General features: G+C 29.1%; 7 protein-coding genes across 12 annotated transcripts; 3 read left to right on the top strand and 4 right to left on the bottom strand.

Annotated features, from left to right (window-relative positions):
- Positions 1-206: 206 nt before the first annotated feature.
- On the bottom strand, positions 207-5196 carry LOC132909090 (UDP-galactose transporter senju). Of its 3 annotated transcripts, XM_060963690.1 has the most exons (7): positions 5187-5196; positions 2287-2441; positions 1811-1925; positions 1693-1739; positions 1238-1377; positions 1008-1163; positions 207-930 (listed from the first exon to the last, which is right to left on the bottom strand). In XM_060963690.1, the coding sequence occupies exons 2-7, from the start codon at positions 2375-2377 to the stop codon at positions 457-459; spliced, it is 1023 nt and encodes a 340-aa protein (XP_060819673.1). In that variant the 5' UTR covers positions 2378-2441; positions 5187-5196; the 3' UTR covers positions 207-456. The 3 variants fall into 3 exon arrangements, with proteins under 3 accessions (XP_060819673.1, XP_060819665.1, XP_060819680.1); XM_060963682.1 differs by lacking the exon at positions 5187-5196 and having other exon boundaries at positions 2287-2633; XM_060963697.1 differs by lacking the exon at positions 5187-5196 and having other exon boundaries at positions 2012-2390.
- On the bottom strand, positions 3026-8116 carry LOC132909019 (TBC1 domain family member 23). The gene is made up of 9 exons (XM_060963608.1): positions 7844-8116; positions 7113-7333; positions 6833-7037; positions 6506-6742; positions 6060-6435; positions 5780-5993; positions 5396-5707; positions 4912-5044; positions 3026-4839 (listed from the first exon to the last, which is right to left on the bottom strand). Exons 1-9 carry the CDS (start codon positions 7870-7872, stop codon positions 4566-4568), a joined length of 2001 nt encoding a protein of 666 aa, XP_060819591.1. The 5' UTR covers positions 7873-8116; the 3' UTR covers positions 3026-4565.
- Positions 8117-8961: 845 nt separating this feature from the next.
- LOC132909027 (mitochondrial import receptor subunit TOM70) lies at positions 8962-12611 on the top strand. The gene is made up of 8 exons (XM_060963621.1): positions 8962-9409; positions 9775-9948; positions 10027-10234; positions 10322-10463; positions 10568-10919; positions 11072-11296; positions 11383-11603; positions 11723-12611. Exons 1-8 carry the CDS (start codon positions 9167-9169, stop codon positions 11886-11888), a joined length of 1731 nt encoding a protein of 576 aa, XP_060819604.1. The 5' UTR covers positions 8962-9166; the 3' UTR covers positions 11889-12611.
- Positions 12612-12745: 134 nt separating this feature from the next.
- Positions 12746-17678, bottom strand: LOC132909080 (UDP-N-acetylglucosamine--dolichyl-phosphate N-acetylglucosaminephosphotransferase). Of its 2 annotated transcripts, XM_060963670.1 has the most exons (7): positions 17497-17678; positions 17277-17391; positions 16730-17175; positions 13601-13789; positions 13458-13528; positions 13216-13379; positions 12746-13021 (listed from the first exon to the last, which is right to left on the bottom strand). In XM_060963670.1, exons 1-7 carry the CDS (start codon positions 17673-17675, stop codon positions 12956-12958), a joined length of 1230 nt encoding a protein of 409 aa, XP_060819653.1. In that variant the 5' UTR covers positions 17676-17678; the 3' UTR covers positions 12746-12955. The 2 variants fall into 2 exon arrangements, with proteins under 2 accessions (XP_060819653.1, XP_060819656.1); XM_060963673.1 differs by lacking the exon at positions 12746-13021 and having other exon boundaries at positions 13336-13379; positions 13462-13528.
- Positions 14328-16632, top strand: LOC132909064 (beta-1,4-mannosyl-glycoprotein 4-beta-N-acetylglucosaminyltransferase). Of its 2 annotated transcripts, XM_060963659.1 has the most exons (3): positions 14328-14713; positions 14996-15285; positions 15356-16632. In XM_060963659.1, the coding sequence occupies exons 2-3, from the start codon at positions 15127-15129 to the stop codon at positions 16481-16483; spliced, it is 1287 nt and encodes a 428-aa protein (XP_060819642.1). In that variant the 5' UTR covers positions 14328-14713; positions 14996-15126; the 3' UTR covers positions 16484-16632. The 2 variants fall into 2 exon arrangements, with proteins under 2 accessions (XP_060819642.1, XP_060819636.1); XM_060963653.1 differs by having other exon boundaries at positions 14328-15285.
- Positions 17679-17765: 87 nt separating the features above from the next.
- On the top strand, positions 17766-20551 carry LOC132909035 (E3 ubiquitin-protein ligase RNF14-like). 2 transcript variants are annotated; one of them, XM_060963639.1, is made up of 5 exons: positions 17766-17905; positions 18626-19510; positions 19572-19800; positions 19909-20081; positions 20239-20551. In XM_060963639.1, the coding sequence occupies exons 2-5, from the start codon at positions 18626-18628 to the stop codon at positions 20518-20520; spliced, it is 1569 nt and encodes a 522-aa protein (XP_060819622.1). In that variant the 5' UTR covers positions 17766-17905; the 3' UTR covers positions 20521-20551. The 2 variants fall into 2 exon arrangements, with proteins under 2 accessions (XP_060819622.1, XP_060819615.1); XM_060963632.1 differs by lacking the exon at positions 17766-17905 and adding an exon at positions 17937-18228.
- Positions 20552-20944: 393 nt separating this feature from the next.
- LOC132909053 (tubulin alpha-1 chain-like) lies at positions 20945-23109 on the bottom strand. The gene is made up of 3 exons (XM_060963642.1): positions 22951-23109; positions 22229-22451; positions 20945-22147 (listed from the first exon to the last, which is right to left on the bottom strand). The coding sequence occupies exons 1-3, from the start codon at positions 22951-22953 to the stop codon at positions 21021-21023; spliced, it is 1353 nt and encodes a 450-aa protein (XP_060819625.1). The 5' UTR covers positions 22954-23109; the 3' UTR covers positions 20945-21020.
- Between the last annotated feature and the right edge of the window lie 418 nt (positions 23110-23527).

Below are 23527 nucleotides of genomic sequence, written 5' to 3'. Positions count from 1 at the left end.
TTCTTTTTTACAAATAATATGTAATAATAATAATTTTATAATAATCTATATATTATTTCCTAATAATACAGTTACTCGCTATATATATATAATACAATTGTTTAAGTTCCACAATTAAGATTCAATCACTTAATTAAACCACGCAATTACACATGGAATATTAAGAATTGTAATATTTTATAAAATTAGAATTAACTATTCATAAATACATGTATAATATATAAATATTTAACACAAATGAAGGAAATATAATTCATATCTCTGCAACAAATTGTTTTCCTTTAATACCTATTAACATAAAAGTTCTTCAAATTAGTTACGTTTATAAATCTATGCATACATAAAACTATACAATGAAGCATAATGGAACAGACACGTAAGTAACAGGTTTGCATCAGGAAAAATTCATGTACAGAATATAATAAATTAACACAGAATATAATTAATTAACTTCTACTAAACTATGTTATCAGCCTTTGTTCGTTCTTTGGTCCAGGTATTTTGTACTGGATTTTGTGAATACAATATAACTGCATAACTTACCATAGCGATCGAAAGTACGGTATTTAAATGAATTGGAATACTAAATATCAACCAGCACAAAACCGCTGTGAATATCAGTTCTAACGCACTAGCGAAAGTTTTTAAGATAGAGTTCAAGTTTTTCAAGAAAAAACTTGTGATAATTCCTATTGCTGTATTATTCAGCATTATTATTATTATTTTTGGTTGCATAAGTATACCAAGATCAGCATTGTTCAACATATTAGAGGCGTTATTTGCTGACATAAAAAATAGTATAAAAACTATAAGGTTACAAAAGATACTATCAATATACATAAACACATTTTGTACAAAAATATTGATGTTTGCCCCTTGTTCTTTAAGTAAATATTCATTGTAAACTCCAGCTAGGCAGGAACAAATTGTCTGAAAAAGTTTAAAGATTACGACTTATTAAAATTTTCTAGATCAGAGAATATTTTTCTTAATGATTCTATGCATACCTGTACAAACACTAAAATGATGTTACTACTTAAATTAATTTTAGCATTAAATATATTGATGCTAAAGTCCAGTTCTATATGTTTCACCATACATCCAATAGTCAATAATACTAGCGAAAACCATTGTTTCAATGATAATTTCTTGTTAAAAACGACCTAAAAAAGCTATATTTTAGAAAATACTTTTTTCCACTCCAATTTAAGCTATAACAAAAGTTTCTGATATGTACCTGGAAAATAATTCCAGTCATGACAACACGAAATTGTAACAACACATAGTAAGTTGTTGGATCAAATATGGCCAAATTAATAAATGCCAGATTATTGTATAAACAATACAAAAATGATGGTATCATGTACAGCAATAGCACTAGAATAAGAGTATTTAAATTTACTTTATTTTCTATTATATTAATTTCACAAATTAAATGAATACTTAAAGAATATTTAGATTTTAGTCTACTTATTTAAAAAGTGTATAAAACTGGAATCAATAATTTATTTTATCTTGTGTTCTATTTATATAACACCTCAACATAATAATTTTTAGTCCTTAATTACATCTACCAAAGTCAAAAATTTGCTATAAATAGTTTATCAATTTTAAGAAATAAATATAAATTTTATCTGCATAACTAAATTATTTTAATATATTGAATTTTCTAAAATAATAAACAATATTTACCTTTCTTATTTTCTGTTACTTCTTGGCACAAACTTCCAAAGCTATTGCTGAAGATAAAATAATAAGTTTTGTACTTATATAGAAATTTCAAAGAATATTATTTAATTTATTTACTTACTCTTTGCAGTAGAATATTATAGAAGTAAATAACTTTAATATTTCTGTCATCAATACTACCATAATAATATTGTATTCATAGTGACCATCTCTTTGAGACCAAGTTACAATAATACCTGAAATAATAATAACTTTAGAAATATTTTATACATTAACAAAATACAATGTATATTTTTACAAAACAGCAATGGAAAAAATTTACAAAATGTTACATAGCAATTGTTACAAAATTTCAGTAATCTGTACCATATGCTACTAAACATTATATGCTACAAAACATTTAAATCATATTTAAAACTGGAAAAATAATGCACGTTATTCATAGATAACTATATAGATTAATGCTAATTTATTTTTGTATTGTTATCACTGAGTAGTTTCTGTTTGACAAATATTAACAAGTAAAATCATGTAACAAGTAAAATCATGTGGCAAGAATAAAAACAAACATAGAGAAACATAACCATACTCATGTACCTTGGTTCACAAACAGGGCCATGTATGAAATAAAAATGACAGGACTCCATCTTCCTGGGAATAATTCACCCCAATTAATGGTTCCCATCATAAGCTCTATTATAAGATATTATTACGTTAAAAACATTTGTAAAATATATATATATTACTAACTGCTTCGTTGCCGGGGCGTCTGTTAACAACTGATAACAAGAATCACGATTTACAATTTAGTTTTATCGCGTTAAACATACATTAAAGTATACAATTTTTTATTTGAAGTTAGGTAAAGAGATAATATCTGTTATCTGATAAAAATGTTCTTTTCTCAAAATATGCTTCAGTATTGTTTCATTATTCTCCAACTTTTGCCTTATTTGTTAATTGAATATTAACGTGTACTCCTACGCAAAAGATTACCGTAGGAAGTAAGGAGAAAGTTATTATATTTTTTAACTTTATTAATTCTTATTTAATTAATCTTATTTTTATAATAAAATTTATGACAGTAATATATTTTGTATTGTATATTATTCGGAAAATTTTGCAAGGTTAAATAAACGATTAATGATGATAACAAAACAAATGGAGATATTTGAAATATAATGAAAATCATTTTTTATAATACATAAAAATAATCATAACTACATATTTTATTTTTACAATCTTTTGAAAACATCTATCGTTTAAACTTATTCTTGATGCGTTACATAAAATTTATTTACATACATAGAATGGAAAATTTGCATTTAAGAAGTGCTTTACAATATACTATAATTTATTAAACTTCTATAATTTTTTACGTAACAACTATCCCACCATTCATGCTTTTCATTCGCCGTGGAAGCACATAAATAGAAAAAGTTTCTATTATACATAGAATTCATTATTATGTATCAAGAAATATGTTACAGATACTATTGTTACAAATATTAACAATGTTGATATATTATCTACAAGATCAAAAGTTTCAATAGTTTTATTAAGTATACATTAAATTATGTTTTTATAATCTTTAAACATAGAATAGACGCTAATGTACATCATAAATAATCTCTGTAATCTACAATGGTGGAATTAGAACCATACTGAAACGTGTGTTCGTAATTTACACAAAAATGAACGTATGTCGCGAACGATATTGTCCCGGATTACAGAAAGACAGCGCAACAGTGTGCACGAAAACTCATTATGAGGATGATTTCTATTGATATATTACCAGTATAGTCTTAACAATAAATTCGGGAAAAATCGTATTAGATATTTAATATTTTAAATACAAATTCCGGAGAAAAAGACAGAAAAATCTCGCTATGAAAGATTTTTGTATGATATATGTTCGAAAGATCATAAATCGTAAACTTTAAAAATTCTTCGAAATATAATCAGGCAGTGTAATAAGTATGCCTGTAAAAGTGATACAACTGTTTACTTTTCAATATATTTTGTACCTTCTGTAAATATTTTATAAAGACATTTAGTGCAAGACTATATGCTATAAAATGCAAATATTATAACCATTCTGTTAATGTTTCTTGAATCGTATTACATTAGGACCAATTATCAGTTCATTATAACATACAGATACTATGTAGTAATATATGTATGCATGAAATGCCATATTAGCTTGTGATTCAAAGTTTTTAGTGTCCTGTAAGGGAAAGAAGTAAATTATTTCGCGTTTCCATAAACATTGGTATCGCATTACGAATCATATTTATGTAAAAGAATCAATGACATTTTAATTCATGGCACGTTACACTCCATCGTAGATAATCACATCAATGATTTGCAGAGTCCATTACCTCTCCTATTCATTTTTATAGTAAGGCCACTGTTTAGCCATATGTAAAGTAAATACTAAATCAAATATTATTAATATTGATATGATATTATTACAAAAAGCAATAGGAAAAATGCAGTTTTATAAAAGTAAAATATTTTTGAGAACATTAAGAAAATGCGTGAAGAAAAATGGTAAGCGTAAATATAACTGATAAAAGTAATGACTTAGTAGAAACCACCAAAATCTTAGAATCCAAGTACAAATCGTGTTAGCCATTTTATCGATGGTACATTATATTAGTTTCATATACGAAGCATTCGATTTATCGTTAAAATCTTTCACATACTATTTTCTTTAATTATACTAATATTACACGTTGTATTTGTAGTACCATTTAATTAAGAAAATTCTAGCCGATCGAACAAATAAAAAATTTCATTTCGGATATTCACTCGATAAAATTTGTTTAAAACGAATAAAATTTCATTACTCGCGTACCAACGCGTACTCAATATCAATCTGATGTTTTCAATTGTTTTAAAATCTGTTGCGTGATCAATTTAGTAGCCTCACTCGCATTAGGAATGAGAAATTTATCCATATCTGAAATAACCGTATCGTTATATTGCGTTGTACCGTATTTAAATGTAATCAAATCCGAGTGTCTCTTTCTAGATGTTATTTTTACGACACTCGTCAACGGACGTTTTACAATTACATGTGCTGCACCTTTCCTTTCTTGTATTTCTCGAAGTACTATAAGATGAGTATCAGTAACCAAAAGTATACTGAAAAAAAAAAAAATGTTTTTTTTTATGTTAAGTAACAAAATAAATTAACACTTTGATTTAAATATTCACCTGTCACAAAAATCTCCATTGACTTTCACTTCTTGACATTTAAAGGAATGTAACAATTTTGGATCCTTCAGCCACTGTTGGATAGATACAACTTCAATAGGTTCTTCACTTTCGTTATTTGTCATTGTCATATCTGCGGTATATAATAATTATAGAATATTAGTATAGAATAAATAAATAAAGATGTATTTGCAATTTATTATAAAACTGCATTATCCCATCAACGCTACAACACTGGCATAAAGCATAACTCTCGTATGATTCTCGATTAACACTGACTGCTTCTCAATAATCTCGATTATATCACAACTCTTATAGATCTCACATTGCATCTCTCCACGTGCATTCTACAAATTGCTGATTCATTCACAATATTCACATAAATATTCGCTCAAACCATGAGTTTCAAATTATAACATAATTTGAAATAGTAATCAATCAAACGTGCAATTTAAGGAATATCTGAATTTAAATAAGAACGTACCCAATTCTTGATCATCGTCTATACTAAATACAGGGCCTGTCTTTTTTTGTCGCTTAACAAAATCCAAGTCCTTGCCATTCCTATTTTCTATGTTATTATGAACACTTGCTGACGGATTGACGATATAATCGAATAATTTTCCCTTTACTTTTTTAATTTTTCCAAAGAAATCGGAATTATTATTTTTAACTTTGACAGGGCTTGTTTCATTTGAATTTGTCTCCGAAATATTAGCACTGCATACTAAACAGTGCTGTGAATTATGATCAACAAGACTAGAAACGACTTCATCACCAAAGTATTCGTGTATGGCTGCAATGAAATGTTCTTACAAAATAATTATTTTGAATCAAATATTTTAAATAAATATAATATAATAACTACCTTGATATCCTGATGTAACCATACTAACATATTGGGTATGTTTCTGTAAAAAAGATGCAACTACCATATGCGTGTAACGATCTTCCTCTTGTCTACCACTCCCTAAAAAGCAAAGATGTTCACCACCAGCTTGCGATCCAACCGCTAATGCTTGGCGTTGCGCTTGCAACAATCCTTGCACTGCTGTGGCAAAAGCAGCAGGTTCTTGAAGCATCTAAAATGAAATTTATAAATTTAAAAAGAACTTCCATATATAAAAAAAGATAACAAAAGAACATACCAAATTACAATCTAGATGAAATGCAGTTGGTAAATGTCCTGCATTGTATTGTTCAGCAGGTCTACAATCTACTAAAAAGAACTTGACCGATTCAACCGAGGTATTAGGTATGGACGGACTCTCGATCGAATTTTCAACTAATTCTTGGGCTGATACGGGTAAACAAAGCGCATGAGATATACATTTTTCATCGAAACCATCGCCAAATATAATAGGATACAAATCTTGTTTAAAAGATGATGGTGTCTTCATTGCATAATACTGTGCCAAAGAGCAAAAGTCTGTCACATCTTCCGCTTCCAATGCACAGGGCATAGCAGCAATCGCGTCTATTATACTTTGTTTATCATTATCTTTCATACTTAAGATTTGCTCCCTATAAAAAGTAATATAGTAAATTTCATAGTAATTTCATTTTGGGAGGAAGTGTTTTGTAATTCTCCTACCTAGCATTTATTACCATGATAAGTGAAAGAAATAACATAAAAAATGGATCAGCTTGCATGAAATATAGATCCCACATTGTACAAACAGCTGGCAATGAACATACACCAGCAAATAGCGTAGTTACCCATCCTTTTGTATATTGATCAGGAGATACTCTTTTTGTATCCAAGAAAGAACATAATTCTGGTTCATGATAGAGTAGTAATAGTCTTAATACAGAACTGTATGTTTCACCTCTGTAAACATAAAATAGTATCATTACTCATAAGAAAGATAAGGAAAGAGTAATGGTGGAAGAAAGGAGAATTAATTATGAAATATTATACCTAGGTATATAAAAGTCTATTATTGCTTCAAATAAATTATATGTTGCACTTCGTGGAAGTTTTAAAGCTATTAAGGGGCCCAACAGCTCTATCCAGCCATTTCCTCTCTTATACTGTTTCCCTTTACTCTTACAATAAAATGTTAAAATAGACTCTAAATCAGAAACAACAGAAACTTTGTCTTCATCATCATTTCCTAGTTTTGCTACAACAAAAATATATTCTATAATAAGAAAGATATATATAAATAAATCATATAATGTGTATGCAAATAACTTACCAACCAATTGCTGGCAATCATCACGTATAATATTTTGTTCTGGTAAATCAAAAACTTCATTAAATTGACTTAATTGATTACCCCGATCGATAACATCTAAACATGCTTGCCATACATCATGTCTTAAATTTGCAGGAACAGCTTGTCCCTTACAAATTGCGTAAATGTCGGATGCTGATGGTGCTTCTGTATCAAGTAAAGCTGCTTCTAGCTCCAATACCCTAAATGTTTATCTCATATTTAAATCTACTTATTATAATAAACAAAATTTGTTCAACTTTGTGTTATTATTCTTTAGTATCGATAAAGTGTAAGGTACATAATACAAATATTACAATATATGACAAATGTTTATATACTTTCTCACAAGGTAGTTAATAAACATTTGCAAACATATGAACAAGCTTAAAGAAATACATAAATACTTAAGTATCCACCATACTTTTTCTTTAACCAGGAAGGATTAAGAAAAAATTTATTAAACAGGATGATACGTAAAATTTACATATAATCATACGTAGACTTATTTATTTTTGGTATGCTAGTCTTGCTTTCCAATATACGAAGAAAGTAAGATGATAAAAGTACCGCAAGACGTCAATCGATATTAAGTCGCAAAAAAATAAGTTAGAAAATTTCATTGATGGAACGAACGACTAAAATTCATGTTTATTGAAACAAAGAATTCCTCCTCGTTTGAAAAATATAAAGAAATTTGAAAATTAGCTCACCAGGTGTTTTCATCTTCTTGTAGTGCCATTTTGGTAAACGTCACACTTGTATCGTAGTGTGCAAAATCGTGAATTCGATATAAATTATAATTTTTTATAGGAGAATAAACTTTTTCTATCAGTTAGCATTCTTCGTCGAGTTTTACAATTTTCATCACATTTCTTGTGGTTTACGTTCTGTTTAAAATTCAACGATCTATAGATAGCACAGACGAAAGTTCGCTCTTGTTGACAAATCGTTGCCATCTTTTAGATAAAATTTTTGTATATGTGTAACAAAACGCGCGAATATTTAATTGTCCTGTTTTACATATATTAGAAAGAATTTATTTTCATAATAATACATTTATTTATATATAATAATGAGTTTAATGATATAATAAATTATACAATATGGATATATTTTTTTATAACATAAGTTTATTTGTAACAAGTAAAATTCCATTTTTAATCAATAATCAATATTGTATAAAATAAACATTATTCCTTTTAATTTTTAATAAAAAAAATAAAGAAAACGTTACTTTAGAAGCTTATATCATTGATTTAATCTAATCTATTGCGGTCGTATTACGAAATTTTTGTATAGTAATAGTATACCAAGGGAAATGATAATCCATTCTTATACGATATATACATTGACTCGAGAAGTATTTAAACATTTACCGTAGAAATCATATATATAATGGATGCATTATATAAAACATTTTGAAATTTCATTATCGCTGTAATGAGATCCAACTATCGTAATTATACTGTATATTCTATATATACATTTTAAAATCGGTTTCAAATTTTATTATATTTCAAATATTTATAATAATAGTCAGGTTTCATTATTACTGTTTATAATGTTAATGAAATTTTTAAATGTTTTGTATAATATATATATTATATATTATATATAATTTATAAAAGGTTTCCACAAGTGTCTGAATACCTTCATGAGCCACTGAAAACAGAACAATAATCATTTTCAATTATAATTCAATGGTAAAATGAGAAATTGTTAAAATTCAACGTTGTACGAGTATGTATATCGGCCTTAATACATACAATATTGCCACGGTCGTATACACGGGTACCTTGTGACTACGACCGTTGATAACATTTAGCGCTAAATTCACACAGCGGCGAAAATGTGTACTAAACGATTCATTTCTTCGAGGATTCGTCTGCAAATGCCTATAGTGATCTTTCCGCATGGTCGCTCGACTTTATATTAGTTCTCACTGTTCGTTTTTATATCGGTGAGATTAGAAGAGCAAGGCGAAATCGAGAGAAATCCTTGACACTTGAGGACAGCGAGAAATTCGCGACAAAATGACGGGAGCAAGTGGCGCGAGCGTGGCCGGTAGTCCGTTACCAAAATGGCAACTCGCTTTGGTTGTTGCAGCGCCGGTAGCGTTGGGTCTTGGTTACATGTATTTTAAAAACTCTAAACCGTCATCGAAGCCTAGTCGTAGTAAATCGAAAAACAACTTGAAGAAAAATGGCACGACATGCGCCGATAAACAAATATCAATCGACACAGAGAATCCACCAAAAAGTACCAATGATGCAGAGGTTAGGAACATTTTGATTATTACATTTTCATTTTTGTTTTATCAATAAATAGTGAATGTTTATGTTTTTATAGGGAATCTAAATGTTCAGAAATGTACATAATACAATGAAACATAAAATATTTAAAGTGCTTGATATTTAATAGATAATAGGAAACAAATCTCTTTTAAGTTCTATTTCTTTAATTATGAAAATATTTAGTTTTATAAAAATATGATTTTGCATAAATAGATTATTTACTATAGATTATTCATATTAATTTATGATTTATTAAATTGCCAATAGTGAGTTAAAATGTTGAATGACTTACAAAGATAAACTATTGTTATATGTCTTGTATAATAAGCAAAAGTATATCATTGTAGACTCCATTGGAAAAAGCTCAGAAATTAAAAAATCTAGGGAATGAGCAATTCAAAATAGGAAAATACGATGAAGCAATAAATTACTACAATAGTGCAATTGAAACTTGTCCACAAGAAAATTCAGAAGCTGTAGCTACTTTTTATCAAAATAGAGCAGCTGCCTATGAACAACTGGTAATTTATTATTTATAGATGTTACAATATTCACATCAATGTTAGTTTAAATTACATGTTACTAATGACATGTTATAGAAAAAATATAGTAGCGTGAAAGCAGATTGTACAAAAGCCTTAGAATTAAATCCAAGGTATGCAAAGGCATTATTACGTCGAGCAAGAGCAATGGAATATTCCAATGAATTAGAATCAGCTCTAGAGGATGTCACTGCTGCTTGTATTTTGGAAAACTTTTCAAATCAAACTGCAATGATGATGGCAGATAGAGTTTTAAAACAATTAGGTAAATTGTACATGTAATATGAGATTATGCCATTTAACAGACTTAGGTAAAATATAAATAGAAATATGAATCTGAAATTTCTTTTAGGTAGACAACATGCAACAGAATATTTGGCAAACAAGAAATTAATTATGCCTAGTAAATATTTTATCAAAACATATATTATTACTTTCTACAATGATCCTGTTTTTTCAATGCTTCAAGATACCGATTATAGTGATATATCACCGTAAATATTCATATTATTCTCAATTTTATCTTGCTAAATTATTACTAATTTATATAATTAAAATTTTATATGTTTGTATTTGGCGATTGTGTGTTGTGCTTTAGGGGTTTTGCTAAAGCTTTAGAATGTGTAAAAGAAGAAAAGTATGAAGATATAATACCAATCTGTACTGAAGAAATCAACAGTTCTGATCCAAATACATTGCCACATAAAATGAAAGTATTACTCTTACGAGCTACATTTTACATGTTATTAGGACAACATGATACTTCAATTGAAGATTTTGGAACAATTATAAACAATGAGAATGTTTCAAAAGACGTAAAAGTGAATGCCTTAATAAAGAGAGCTACCTTATTTATGCAATTAGAAAATCCAGACAAGAGTTTTTGTGATTTTGAAACTGCTGCTGGACTTGATCCTGAGTGTGGCGATGTTTATCATCATAGAGGACATGTATCAATTTTTATAATTTTCTATGAAATATTTAAAAAATCTGTTAAATATACATAATTAACTGAAACAAATAAACAAAATTGCAAATATGACAGTACTACTGTAATGCATTGTAATATGATAATTAAAAAAGATGTATTATTCGATTGTAGGTAAATTTAATTATGGAAAAGATAGATGAAGCCAGAGAAGATTTCAGAAAGGCTGTTGAACTCAATCCTGACTTTGGAGTAGGATATGTACAAAAATGTTACGCGGATTATCGTTATGGGATACTAGAGAGAAGTAAAGAAATAATAGAAGAAGCTATGAGAAATTTTGAAGTTGCCTTTGACAAATTCCCAAATTGCTCAGAATGTTACACTCTCTATGCACAGGTATAAATAAGTATTCTAAATATTCCAAAATCATTACTAAATAATATACAAATTCACTATATTTTGCCGGATGTCTTATGGTATAGATGTTAACGGAATTACAAGAATATCACAAGGCAGACATTTACTTTGCTAAAGCAATTAAAAAAGATCCAATTAATGCTGCAATATATGTACATAAAGGTTTATTACAACTACAATGGCATGGTAATGTTGAGAAAGCTATAGAATATATTAATAAAGCATTGGAGATTGATGATAAGTGTGAATATGGATATGAAACTTTGGGAACGATTGAAGTTCAAAGGTAAATTGAGATTTAGAAATATATATCTCTTCTTTTGGTAGATAAGTGTAAATAGATAAGTAGTATGTAATAGCAACTGTTATATATTAATCTAAAACATAATTTCAATTTCTTAATAGAGGAAACGTAGAGGAAGCGATAAAACTATTTGACAAGGCCTTAACATTAGGTCGCACGGCTATGGAACTTACACATATATTCAGTTTGAGAAACGCCGCAAAAACACGGCTCACGATAAAAGAAAGATTAGGTTCCGATGTAATGTTAAATTTCCAGAATATTTAATAAGTTTTTATAAAACTATTCTGATTAAATTTGAAATTTCAAATTAGAAATATATGTGGTTACCAGAATTAAAAAATGAAGTTTCATATACGCAATATGAACATAATTTTGTACAGGGTTTTAATAGAAGTTCTGCAATAATAGAATCATTGATTGATTTTGCAACTATATACATGTGTATTCGTTCATTATTCGATTCATAAACCTACCTATTCTATGAAAATTTCAAGTATATAATAAGAATCGATCATGGTTATTTTGTAATTACTTTATTATAATATTTTTTGCCAATAGTTTCTATAAATAAGACTTTTGAAAGTTGCATTTATGAAATATTTAATTTGTTTTCATTATATCTAAGATACTACAAAAGATAAGATGCCTATTATTACTATAATCGTTAATTTAAAATTTTTGTAACAAAAATTTATATACCATTTGCGTTATTCGTCTGTTTCACGAATTTGTTGTAATTATTTGTATTTAGATTACTTAAGTGTCTTAAAAATTCTTTGTTATATTTAGAAAAGTACATTTTATATATGTAAATCTTACTGCAAGTGCGCGCGAGAGAGAGAGAGAGAGAGAGAAAGATAAAAAGCAATTGAAAACTTGCATAATTTAATAATAATTTATAATAGTTTAACAAATCTCATAATCATGATAAAAAAACTGTATTTTGTATTATTTTGTGTATAAAGCTTATAAAACATTTTTAATCAAGCCATGTATAATTTATATATAAAATATTAATGTGTTATATTATTTTCCAAATGTTATAAAGGTTATTTTATTCTAACCCAATTCCCAGTACATTGTGATGTTTATAATTAAAGATCATTAAATGTTACAAGAAATGAAGGAACATGTTTTATTTCCTGATAATAGTATAACAAAATAATATTCGCATAATCCAAAGCTGTTAATAAATGTACATTAAGTAATAATAATTACAATGTATGAAAGTACATTTATATTGGAAAATTCTTCTATAAAAGAAGTTTAATGCTACACTATTTCAATATGAAAAAACAAAATAACTTTGTACTTTCTAAATATGTAGTTTTTCAAACCTCATAGAAAATCGAAGCAAGAGGATATCTTATGAGAAATGCTAATGAACTGCTAACAATCTGAAACATTAATAAATGTTTAACATATTAGAACTCACTGTGTAAGTGGTAAATATACAAAACAGTTGCACTTCTGTGCAAATGAATAGATTAAATATGATATTTTCATATTTCCTGTAGAAAACTAAAAATATTTAAAAAACTATCAGAAACTATTTTTGTTAAGCTGCAGGCATAAAATATTAATGTCTTACCTGAATTAGCAACAAAATCAATGTAAGTGTAGGTTCATTCATTGGGCCAGTATTAATAAGCACGAAATTAATTAGTGTCAAATTATTACAAGTAACAATACCTTGATCATCTTCTTGCCATTTTATTATATTTAATTTCCTAAATATCCATGCTATGAATTTACCTATGAAAAAAATTCGTTTAAATTTGTTAAATTAAACTCATATTAATATATATGTATATAAAACATATATCTTCATACCCACAGAGCCAATATCCTTTTTATTGAATACTGTAGTACTAATATCTAACTTATCAGTTTTTTTATTGTATCTGCAAATAAATTGCATATGTAATACTTCATAAAAAATAATACAAAAGAATAGTTCATTTTTTGAAACCTACTTTGGCAATCTATGTCTAGGACATGGTATCAAATGAAATAATTGTGGTACACTATAAAGAAAGTTAATTATTTGTGGAATAAAAAATAATAAAGTTGTTTTACTGAAATGTCCAATTATACCAACAACAGCAAATGTCATTCCAGATAAATAACAAAAAGTATCGCCCACAAATACCTGTGCTGGGTACCTTGAACATAAATATGAAATCTTTAAAAAATTAATTTTATTGTTTATTGTCACATCATGTACTACTATTTATTATTAAATTAAAATAGAAAATAAAAGATGGTAATCTCTTCTAATAGACAAAAAGAAAAAAATAAGAATAGAATTTTAAATAACATATATCTCTTTAAAGAAAACAAAAAGATTAAAAAAAAAAATAAAAAATAAATTCCATAAATAAATTATAGAAATTCTAAAATTAGATATTTCCAAAATACATTGAAATTCTTAAATATAAATTGAATTCAATACAATATATTATTATTATATCAGTACAATATTATCATTTATTGTATATAAAATATTTATTTTCAAAAGACACAAAGAAATTAAATAACTAATATTAAGTATCCAAAAATTATACAAAATATTTTGCTTAAATATATTCGATCCAAAATTAATTTCTATAGCTGATTTTCATTCGTTATTCGTATTTCCGCGAATAATAAATATTTCTAATTAATTAATTGATACTTGGAGACGCGTGCGCCTTGAGTGGGGTTACGACCGCGCTTGATACGGAAGTAAGGTAAAAGAGGTTGAGTAGAAGGAAGCATTCGGGCGTGGTTTTCCAACTGGTTACGCTCCTTTCGGCAGACAGTCCAGGAATACTTCTTGTGGATGCTAATGGAACGGCGGGATATCTTTCAATAACAAATTTGATCAGTCGGGGGAGGTGAAAATATGTGGCATTATGATGCGAACGATTGTACGATTAGCAAAATACAAAAAGTTGGCTAGGAAACGTTGTTCTATTTGTTGAAGAAGTTGTCAATGAATGATTGAGGCCATTTAAAATTAAATGGCACGCCGGGGAGCGGTGACATCTCGATTTAAACGTCACGACGCGAAGGCATTCACATCATCATTTGCGTCAGACTACATTGTGAGTTTCGTATACGAATTATGTATACCTTATATCAAAAACCTCATTGAACATTATTTAACGTTGTAATTAATAGCCGAAATTTATCAACATATGATAAAAATTACGCTTTATATGTAAAAGAAATTTTTAAATAAAATCTGGCATATAAATAAATTTTGTACTCTTTTTATATTTTAAACATGATTTCTAAGTTCTAAATATCGCTTATTAAATATAAAAAAAAAATGTGAACTATCATTGGTATACAATGTATCATCAAGTTAAAACTTCGTTTCATAGACTTATACATACATTGACTGTATACATGCTTATGGATGGGCCTCTTTAGCAACGAAAATGTTATGATTAAAGTAAAATTCCTAGAAGGTGTAAAATGAAAAATTAACAAAATTAAAGCAAAGAATAGTGCCATGCAGCCCCGCCTAGATGGGAAACTGGCCTTACTATATACATTATTAGTTCTCCAAGTACTGATTGTTATGATTTATGTGGCTACAACTCCACCTTCTGAATTAACTATGTCTACAACTCATACCTCTGTTACATTTGTAAAATTTGAAGAACAACAGGTAAGATACAAGTTACTTTATATGTTATTTTTAAGTCTAACAAAAATTTTAAGCACATATTAAATTTCAGAAACCAAAAATTCGACGAACTATTCATAAAAAGTTTCCCATCTACCAGACAATCAATGAAGAAGTAGTACTAAATGAGATCAAGACTTTCACTCTGTTTGAAGTATACAATCATACAATATGTTGGAAACATGGAGTGGATGATCAAAAAATGAGAAGTAGCGAAGATCTTCAGAAATGTATTTGTATTCATGGGTGGCATGGCTCTGACTGTGGTCAACCAGAAGTTGTTTGGAGAGCAATCATGGCATCAAAACAAAATGTGAATTTAAAACATCGTAAAATAGCTAGACGTATTATTCATACATTTTTTCTACATGAACATAACTCAGCAATTGCAGAAGTGATAGTAGAAGAACTATACAATGTAGTGGATCTTTTTGTAATCTGTGATTTCAGTAATGCAGAGGATAATTTTCATCATAAGCTGTTTAAAGGTTTATTACAACAGAAACAAAAGAAAATTTTATATATTAATATAGCAACAAAGATGCACAAACCATCGCGAATAGTATCTAAATACATTTGGGATAAGCTGAAGACTGTAGTACGAAATTTAAGGGATGATGATATTTATATAACGACTGAACCAGAACAAATATTAAACTCCAGGGCATTAATGTTCCTCAAAGTATATAATGGATGGCCACAACCTATTGGTTTTAGATTAAGATGGTCTGTTTATGGATTCTTCTGGCAACATCCACTTAAGACAACGATAACAGTTGGTGCGTGTACAATTGGATTAATGCGTGAAGCTTATCAATCAAATTCTATTATGTTAGAACAACTGGAAGGAGATTTGAGTGAAAGAGATAGCCTAGGCCTAGTAATAGGAGATTTAAATCATTATGGAGGATGGTACTGTTACCTATGTCAGGCACCTGCAAATATTATAACTAATTTGCATAATAAAGTTAAATCCAAAGAAATTCAAATAGAAAAAACTATCGACGTACCGTTCATTGAGGACCTAATAGGAAGTGGATTATGGTTAGATGGAAAAACTAATCTCTTAAGAGTCTCTAAATCTCAGGACCTCTATTTTGCGCCTGAAACAATACTTAATAATACATGGAAATACGACTGGCTAGTAGAAAATTTCTACGCTAAATTAGACTATTATTGACATATTGGTTACACCTGACTGTGATATTAACTCATACTCAATACTCAATGTAAACTATATAATATTGTACTGAATTTATATACCAAAATAATATGTTGAATGAATTGTGAATGTTAAATGATTTATATACATATAACTTATAAAGAAAACAGTTGTAATTACTTTTTCTTATTTGAATATCATTTTATATATTACCGAAGAATTGAATTTACACATTATTATTTACCTATTCTATATACAACTTACCAATTAAATTTTAGTAAACCCAGTGATGTTGCTATATATGGAAGCATGAAATACAATGAAAATTGATGTGCTTTCCATAGATCTCCTGATAGCTCTATTATGTTAAACAAAAGAATGCTTATTGAAATTACTAAGCTCTGTCCAACTTCTAAACCATTTATACCAGCTAATATATTTATAGCATTTGTGCAAAACACTGCTAGCATCCCCATATATAAATAATAAAATACCCAAAGATCCACTGAAAGACCAAACCATGGTCTTAAGGGTTTTGGCACAATAATTAATGTAGAATTAAAATTAATGTAATACACCATTAAAAGTGGTAAGGAAGCAATAGTAGGTAATAATAATTTGTGCCTCCAACGTAGGTCTAAAACATCATCAGCAAACCCCAAAAGTAACATACAACAAATTGAGAGTAAAGCTGCCAAAAACTCCATAAACTGTAATTGAAATTTGATATATTATCATTTATTTAATTGAAATTAGTCCTAAATTTTCCATATCAGACATGGACATCCAATGAAAATTGTTTGTTGCATACCTCATTATAAGGGAAGTTTATGTCATTAAATATATAGTTTGTAAATGGTACAGGAATAAAAAGAAATAGTGTTATAAGAAAAAGACATCCAGTGACAACACCTAAAGCTTCGGGCCTGTAAAAAAATTGACACGTGCAAATTACCTGTAGCGAAATTAGTACCAATTAGAAGAAATGAAGAGGCTACTAAAAATTATACAATTAAGATAAATTCACTCACACTTTTTCACCACTCTTCTTATTCATATCTATACCGTATAGGTTAGCTTTGACAAACATATATTTTATCTTCGGTATTAAACGTATAGTTAAAAAATACACAGTGATCGACATCGCGAAATTTATTAAAATTGGGAAAATAAATTTCCAACTGTTGTCGTCGTATATCACATTCAACATTTTGAAGATTGTACGAAAACAACATAAAACGAATCATATGTTTAAACGAATGATTGACGTGGCCTATTACTAATATTACCAATTATGTATTGTTCTTTCGTGTAGATAGTGTAAATACAGTAATACTTCTTCTAAAATAGTACACTAAAACTCGATGCGTTAATGAATACATTTTTTCTTTTCAAATGTGAACATATCGAACGCTTAATATTCTCAGGAAAACTACATAGGTAGGGGAAAGAATTCGTTACAAAATTTAACTTCGAATCGGGAAACTTTCAATAACAATATACTAACAAGATATTTTTATTTGTTTTACCTATAATTCTGTTACATAATATTATTATATTTTTTCGATATTTTACAGTAAAAACAATACTTTCATTTTTGTATGTGACCGAAAATTCTTACGTATTACATCAAATTTTATTAATGGTTAAGATTTAGCTTAAAAATTACACTTCATTCTTATTGCTTGTTTTTGGTGAAAATTTCCTTTGAATAAATATATATTCGTCGTTAGTGCATGTATTTTTCGCGTAATACGATTGAGGTAATGTGATGTTGCAATATTAAAGTATTTGTTATACAAATATGGCTAATTAATTTACATTCTTCTTTTCTGTTTTTGATTTTGATACAAATTATCAATTGTGATGTTTAATTGTAATTAAAAAGTCAGAAATAACATTTTTTCTTCTTTAAATGACTTTTAATATTACTTAACCTAGAACTGTCAAATATGAAGTATATCTTTCTTTGTAATGAAAAAATAACATGAAAGTAGCACGTTACAAATCATATATATAGAAATTTATATTATTAGTTACTTATAAAATTTGTATGTATACTGTACATACACATTTTATACATCTTTTGTTAAGTTTTGTGTTATTTTAGTGTAGATTTAATCTTATATTTTTCTACAATTGGTCATCTAATTTATACAGATGGATAGTGAAAAGCAAAAAGATGAGATTGTCGCGTTGGAAAGTATTTACAATTCAGAAGAGTTTTCATATCACAAGGAGAATGATCAGTACCAATGTACTTTTACGATATTCATAAATCTTCCTGTAGATTATCAAGCAACATACAAGGATTGTAGGCAAGTGGATGAACCAGAACAAAAGATTAAAATATCTCATTTACCGCCATTAAAGCTTCATGTACTTCTACCAAAAAATTATCCTTCGGTGTTGCCACCTAAATTTACTTTGTGCTCATCTTGGTTGCATCTTTCATTGTTAACTAAACTGTGTAAAAAATTAGACAAGTTGTGGGAAGAAAGTAAAGAGCAAGAAATATTGTTTACGTGGGTAGCCTTTCTGCATGATGAAACTTTAGAATTCTTGGATATACAAGACAATCTTAATATGAGTCCTGCTTATACACATTATAAAGAAACTCTCGAAATAGCACATAACATTCATAAGAGTAAAATAGATAATATAGACAAAGAATGTACAATTGAAGGTACAAAGAACACCATAAAGAAAGAAGTTAATGTCAAGCATTTAAATAAGGAGAAGATAGTAAGGAAATATCATGATAAAAGGGCTGTATTAGATTGTCCTATTGGAAGAAACCCAATACAAACACTGATCGATTACAATGAGAAACGTAACCAAATTGAATTCAAGAAAAACTTCTATACTTGTAAGATTTGTTTTGTGGACAAATTAGGAGAGCATTGTACACAATTTTGCCCTTGTGGTCATGTATTTTGTAAAGATTGCATAGCTGGTTACCTAGAAATAAGAATCAAAGATGGAAATGTGCAAAATATTTATTGTCCAGAAGAAAAATGTACCTCTGAAGCAACTCCTGCACAGGTGAATTTTTCTGTTCATTCCAAGTCTGTTTCTATTCCATTGATTATATTAATGTTTTCAGATAAAAGACTTAGTAAGTTCAGAATTATTTGCAAAATATGATTCTATATTATTGAATGCTACATTAGATACTATGGGTGACATAGTATATTGTCCAAGACGTAATTGTCAGTATCCAGTTAGTCGTGAACCAAATGAACAAGTGGCAAATTGCCCAATCTGTCAATATGCATTTTGTGTTTATTGCAAAATGGTGTATCATGGCATAGAACCATGCAAAGTTTATTCAGGTATATTTTTGCAAAATATTACTTAATGTTTAAAATCATTAAATGATTGCTCATGATATGTAATATTAAAAACATTAATATTTCAAATATATTTACTCTATTATATAGCTGAAATACATAAAGTGGTAGCTGAATATCAAGAAGCTCCTGATGATAAGAAACAGCAAATGGAGCAACGTTATGGTAAAAAACAACTCCAAACTTTGGTAGAAAATGCTATGTCTGAGAATTGGATTAAAAGTAATAGCCAAAAATGCCCTAAGTGTCAAGCTGCTATTGAGGTATTATCTGATAATAAACAATAATGTTATTTAATATACACATATGTAATACAGAATGATCTGCTTGCTATAAAGATAGTATTGCCTTTGAGTTAACTCAATGGGATCACTCTGTATGAAACAAGTACATGGTATATATAATGCAATTATTTCACAGAAATCAGATGGTTGCAACAAAATGGTGTGTTGGCGATGCAATACATATTTTTGTTGGTTATGCAACACTGTCCTCGATCGTAATAAGCCATACGAACATTTTCAAGATATGGGTTCTAAGTGCTATAACATGTTATATTATGGAATGCCAATTGAAGATAACGATGACGAAGGAGATGGTGACGACGAAATAGGAGATGACGTATATATGTGGCATAATTTCGAACTGTATCCAAATTATGAATCAGAAGATGAAGATTTTTATGAGGACATTGTAATATAAAATGAAAATAAAACATGAACATACACGTTCAGATGATTAGTAACCATTATTGCTTCGTAAATTATTAATTCGCGAATGAATGTTTAATTATGAATGTTTAAGCTATAGATAATACATAAAAGGTTGTAAAATTTTGTTTACATAAATAGCATCTGTTCTCCGCATATTGATATATAAACATGTTTGTACAAAAGCACGTAAAATATGTATATTTTTACCGATTTATTATATAAATATCAATTAAACAGGGAATTATTTTTTCAGAATTTTATAAAAATTTTTGTATAAAATATTAATATGTATATCTAAATTACGTGGAAAAGAAGTTACAAAGATTGTAAACGATATTTACGAATGTATAAATAAAAAAAGACAATTATTCAACATAAAAAGGTCTAGGATTTTTTAATATATGGACACACCGTTGCTGAAGACAATCTGTCTCTTTATTACCAAAAAAAAAAAAAAGATATCAAAACAGTTGTAAATACTCGAGCTATTTAGTATTCTTCGGCACCTTCTCCTTCACCTTCGGCGGAATCCATGCCGACTTCCTCGTAGTCTTTTTCAAGAGCCGCAAGATCTTCACGAGCTTCGGAAAATTCACCTTCTTCCATACCTTCGCCGACATACCAATGAACGAATGCACGTTTAGCGTACATAAGGTCGAATTTATGGTCAAGACGGGCCCAGGCTTCCGCGATAGCAGTCGTGTTTGACAACATGCAAACGGCACGCTGTACCTTAGCAAGATCACCACCAGGGACCACAGTCGGAGGCTGGTAGTTGATACCAACTTTGAATCCAGTTGGACACCAATCGACAAATTGAATAGTACGTTTTGTTTTGATGGTGGCAATCGCAGCATTTACATCTTTGGGTACGACATCGCCTCTGTATAACATACAGCAGGCCATATATTTTCCATGGCGAGGATCGCATTTCACCATCTGATTAGCTGGCTCGAAACACGCGTTCGTAATCTCTGATACAGAGAGCTGTTCGTGATATGCCTTCTCTGCGGAGATGACGGGTGCGTACGTTACCAAAGGGAAATGAATCCTCGGATAAGGTACTAAATTTGTTTGGAATTCAGTCAAATCAACGTTCAGTGCACCGTCGAATCGCAGAGAAGCTGTGATGGAGGATACAATTTGGCCGATCAATCGATTTAAATTAGTGTAAGTAGGTCTTTCAATGTCTAAGTTACGGCGACAAATATCGTAGATGGCTTCATTGTCAACCATAAATGCGCAGTCGGAATGTTCAAGAGTGGTATGCGTGGTCAGAATTGAATTGTATGGCTCAACGACTGCCGTAGAAACTTGTGGAGCGGGATAGATTGCGAATTCCAGCTTCGATTTTTTGCCATAGTCTACGGAAAGTCGTTCCATCAAGAGAGAGGTGAATCCAGAACCAGTGCCACCTCCAAAGGAGTGGAAAATAAGAAATCCTTGAAGACCAGTACATTGATCAGCCAATTTACGAATTCTGTCTAAGACAAGGTCTACAATTTCTTTTCCAATTGTATAGTGACCACGGGCGTAGTTATTGGCTGCATCTTCTTTGCCAGTGATCAGTTGTTCTGGATGAAACAGCTGACGATAGGTACCAGTACGTACTTCATCTGAAATAAGAAAATCAATTTGGTTACAAATTTATATAAACAACTGCATTTTATTATGTAACAGAACTAAGGGATATTAACCAACTACTGTGGGTTCTAAGTCAATGAAGACTGCTCTTGGTACATGTTTCCCTGCACCAGTTTCACTAAAGAAGGTGTTGAAACTGTCATCACCCCCACCAATGGTTTTGTCAGATGGCATTTGGCCATCAGGCTGGATGCCATGCTCCAGACAATACAATTCCCAGCAGGCATTACCAATCTGGACTCCAGCTTGTCCAACATGAACTGAGATACATTCACGCTAAAATAAAGATACAAAATACATTTATAAATTACAGAAATAACTAAATATTCCATATTTAACAATCCCCATACTTAAATTTTTAATAATGTATATCAATTTTCTTTAGAATGATAAATTAACATGTCAATGCTCAAAGTTCAATGAACTCAACTGTTAAAATATTAAAAAAAAAAAGAATCATTATAATTCGAATCATTATAAAACTGTTAAAATATTAAAAAAAAAAGGATCATTATAATTCGAATCATAAAAATAAATTGTTTAAATAGATATATAAAACATGAAAAAACGAATATATACAATATAAAGTTAAGATATTAAATAAAGAATAATCGAAATAAAAAGAGATTCCAAAAATACGTTAACTCAGCATAAAGCCGGAAGCCGGCCGGCATTTAACCGTTACAAGATGGCTACCTTCTTTCCAGTAGTGTATCATTATCTTTTCATCTTTCTTTAACATTCTTTAAAATATAAAAAGGAAATTAAAACTTACCATTTTGTAGTGTAAAGTCTTTCAAAATTCTTCAAAGAAAGAAATAGAAATAGACGTAAGACGTCGATAGTTGGCTCAAGCAAGTAATGGAGCTTTCGCTAACAACTACGGCACCTCCGCCCAAAAATCGGAATGCATCACCGGCTCCTAGCACGGGTATTTATACCTTCGGTAGGCAACTTCGTCATCGTACGCTGATTGGTCGTCGGTGGCCTCATTCCCTTTCGTGATTGGTCTTTTTTCGACCGCAGTACCCACGGCAACTGAACGCACAGTCCTTATACGGAAAATATAGTCCCTCGTATTAACTATATAATTGCTTGTTTCTCTGATATTAAACAATATGTTTATTTATTACGTTAGATTAAATGAAGAATAATAAAAATTAATTTTTAGCTAAAGCATGTGAACAAACTTTAGGAAAATGAGGATAATTTTTATAGAAAAATGTGGTTGCGATGCGCGACAGTTTCTTCCATATTTGGATTTTGCATTTTTATTGGTGACTCATGTAACTCGTGTAACCCTTGTAACAAAATGTAATGCATTTTTATCCCGAAATGTCGCAGATCTAAAC

The sequence above is a fragment of the Bombus pascuorum genome, chromosome 1 (genome assembly GCF_905332965.1).
Source record: "Bombus pascuorum chromosome 1, iyBomPasc1.1, whole genome shotgun sequence".
Classification (NCBI taxonomy): domain Eukaryota; kingdom Metazoa; phylum Arthropoda; class Insecta; order Hymenoptera; family Apidae; genus Bombus; species Bombus pascuorum.
Note: the sequence above shows the minus strand (reverse complement) of the source record. Positions and strands in the feature narration are given on the sequence as shown.

Excerpts from the sequence above, each read along its gene's own strand:
- LOC132909080 (XM_060963670.1), bottom strand. The coding sequence starts at position 17,675 with ATGTTGAATGTGATATACGACGACAACAGTTGGAAATTTATTTTCCCA. Across the intron at positions 17,176-17,276 it reads TAAACTTCCCTTATAATGAG|TTTATGGAGTTTTTGGCAGC; the intron begins GTATGCAACAAA and ends TTTCAATTACAG. Across the intron at positions 13,529-13,600 it reads CCTAGACATAGATTGCCAAA|ATACAATAAAAAAACTGATA; the intron begins GTAGGTTTCAAA and ends ATTTATTTGCAG.
- LOC132909019 (XM_060963608.1), bottom strand. The coding sequence starts at position 7,872 with ATGGCACTACAAGAAGATGAAAACACCTG. Across the intron at positions 6,743-6,832 it reads ATAGACTTTTATATACCTAG|AGGTGAAACATACAGTTCTG; the intron begins GTATAATATTTC and ends TTATGTTTACAG. Across the intron at positions 5,045-5,395 it reads AGACGATGATCAAGAATTGG|ATATGACAATGACAAATAAC; the intron begins GTACGTTCTTAT and ends TATATACCGCAG.
- LOC132909064 (XM_060963659.1), top strand. The coding sequence starts at position 15,127 with ATGCAGCCCCGCCTAGATGGGAAACTGGCCTTACTATATACATTATTA. Across the intron at positions 15,286-15,355 it reads TAAAATTTGAAGAACAACAG|AAACCAAAAATTCGACGAAC; the intron begins GTAAGATACAAG and ends ATTAAATTTCAG.
- LOC132909027 (XM_060963621.1), top strand. The coding sequence starts at position 9,167 with ATGACGGGAGCAAGTGGCGCGAGCGTGGCCGGTAGTCCGTTACCAAAA. Across the intron at positions 10,920-11,071 it reads TTTATCATCATAGAGGACAT|GTAAATTTAATTATGGAAAA; the intron begins GTATCAATTTTT and ends ATTCGATTGTAG. Across the intron at positions 11,297-11,382 it reads GTTACACTCTCTATGCACAG|ATGTTAACGGAATTACAAGA; the intron begins GTATAAATAAGT and ends CTTATGGTATAG.
- LOC132909053 (XM_060963642.1), bottom strand. Across the intron at positions 22,148-22,228 it reads CTTAGAACCCACAGTAGTTG|ATGAAGTACGTACTGGTACC; the intron begins GTTAATATCCCT and ends TTCTTATTTCAG.
- LOC132909090 (XM_060963690.1), bottom strand. The coding sequence starts at position 2,377 with ATGATGGGAACCATTAATTGGGGTGAATTATTCCCAGGAAGATGGAGT. Across the intron at positions 1,740-1,810 it reads ATAATATTCTACTGCAAAGA|CAATAGCTTTGGAAGTTTGT; the intron begins GTAAGTAAATAA and ends TTTTATCTTCAG. Across the intron at positions 1,164-1,237 it reads TGACTGGAATTATTTTCCAG|GTCGTTTTTAACAAGAAATT; the intron begins GTACATATCAGA and ends TAGCTTTTTTAG.
- LOC132909035 (XM_060963632.1), top strand. The coding sequence starts at position 18,202 with ATGTATTTTTCGCGTAATACGATTGAG. Across the intron at positions 18,229-18,625 it reads TTTCGCGTAATACGATTGAG|ATGGATAGTGAAAAGCAAAA; the intron begins GTAATGTGATGT and ends TAATTTATACAG. Across the intron at positions 19,801-19,908 it reads ACCATGCAAAGTTTATTCAG|CTGAAATACATAAAGTGGTA; the intron begins GTATATTTTTGC and ends TCTATTATATAG.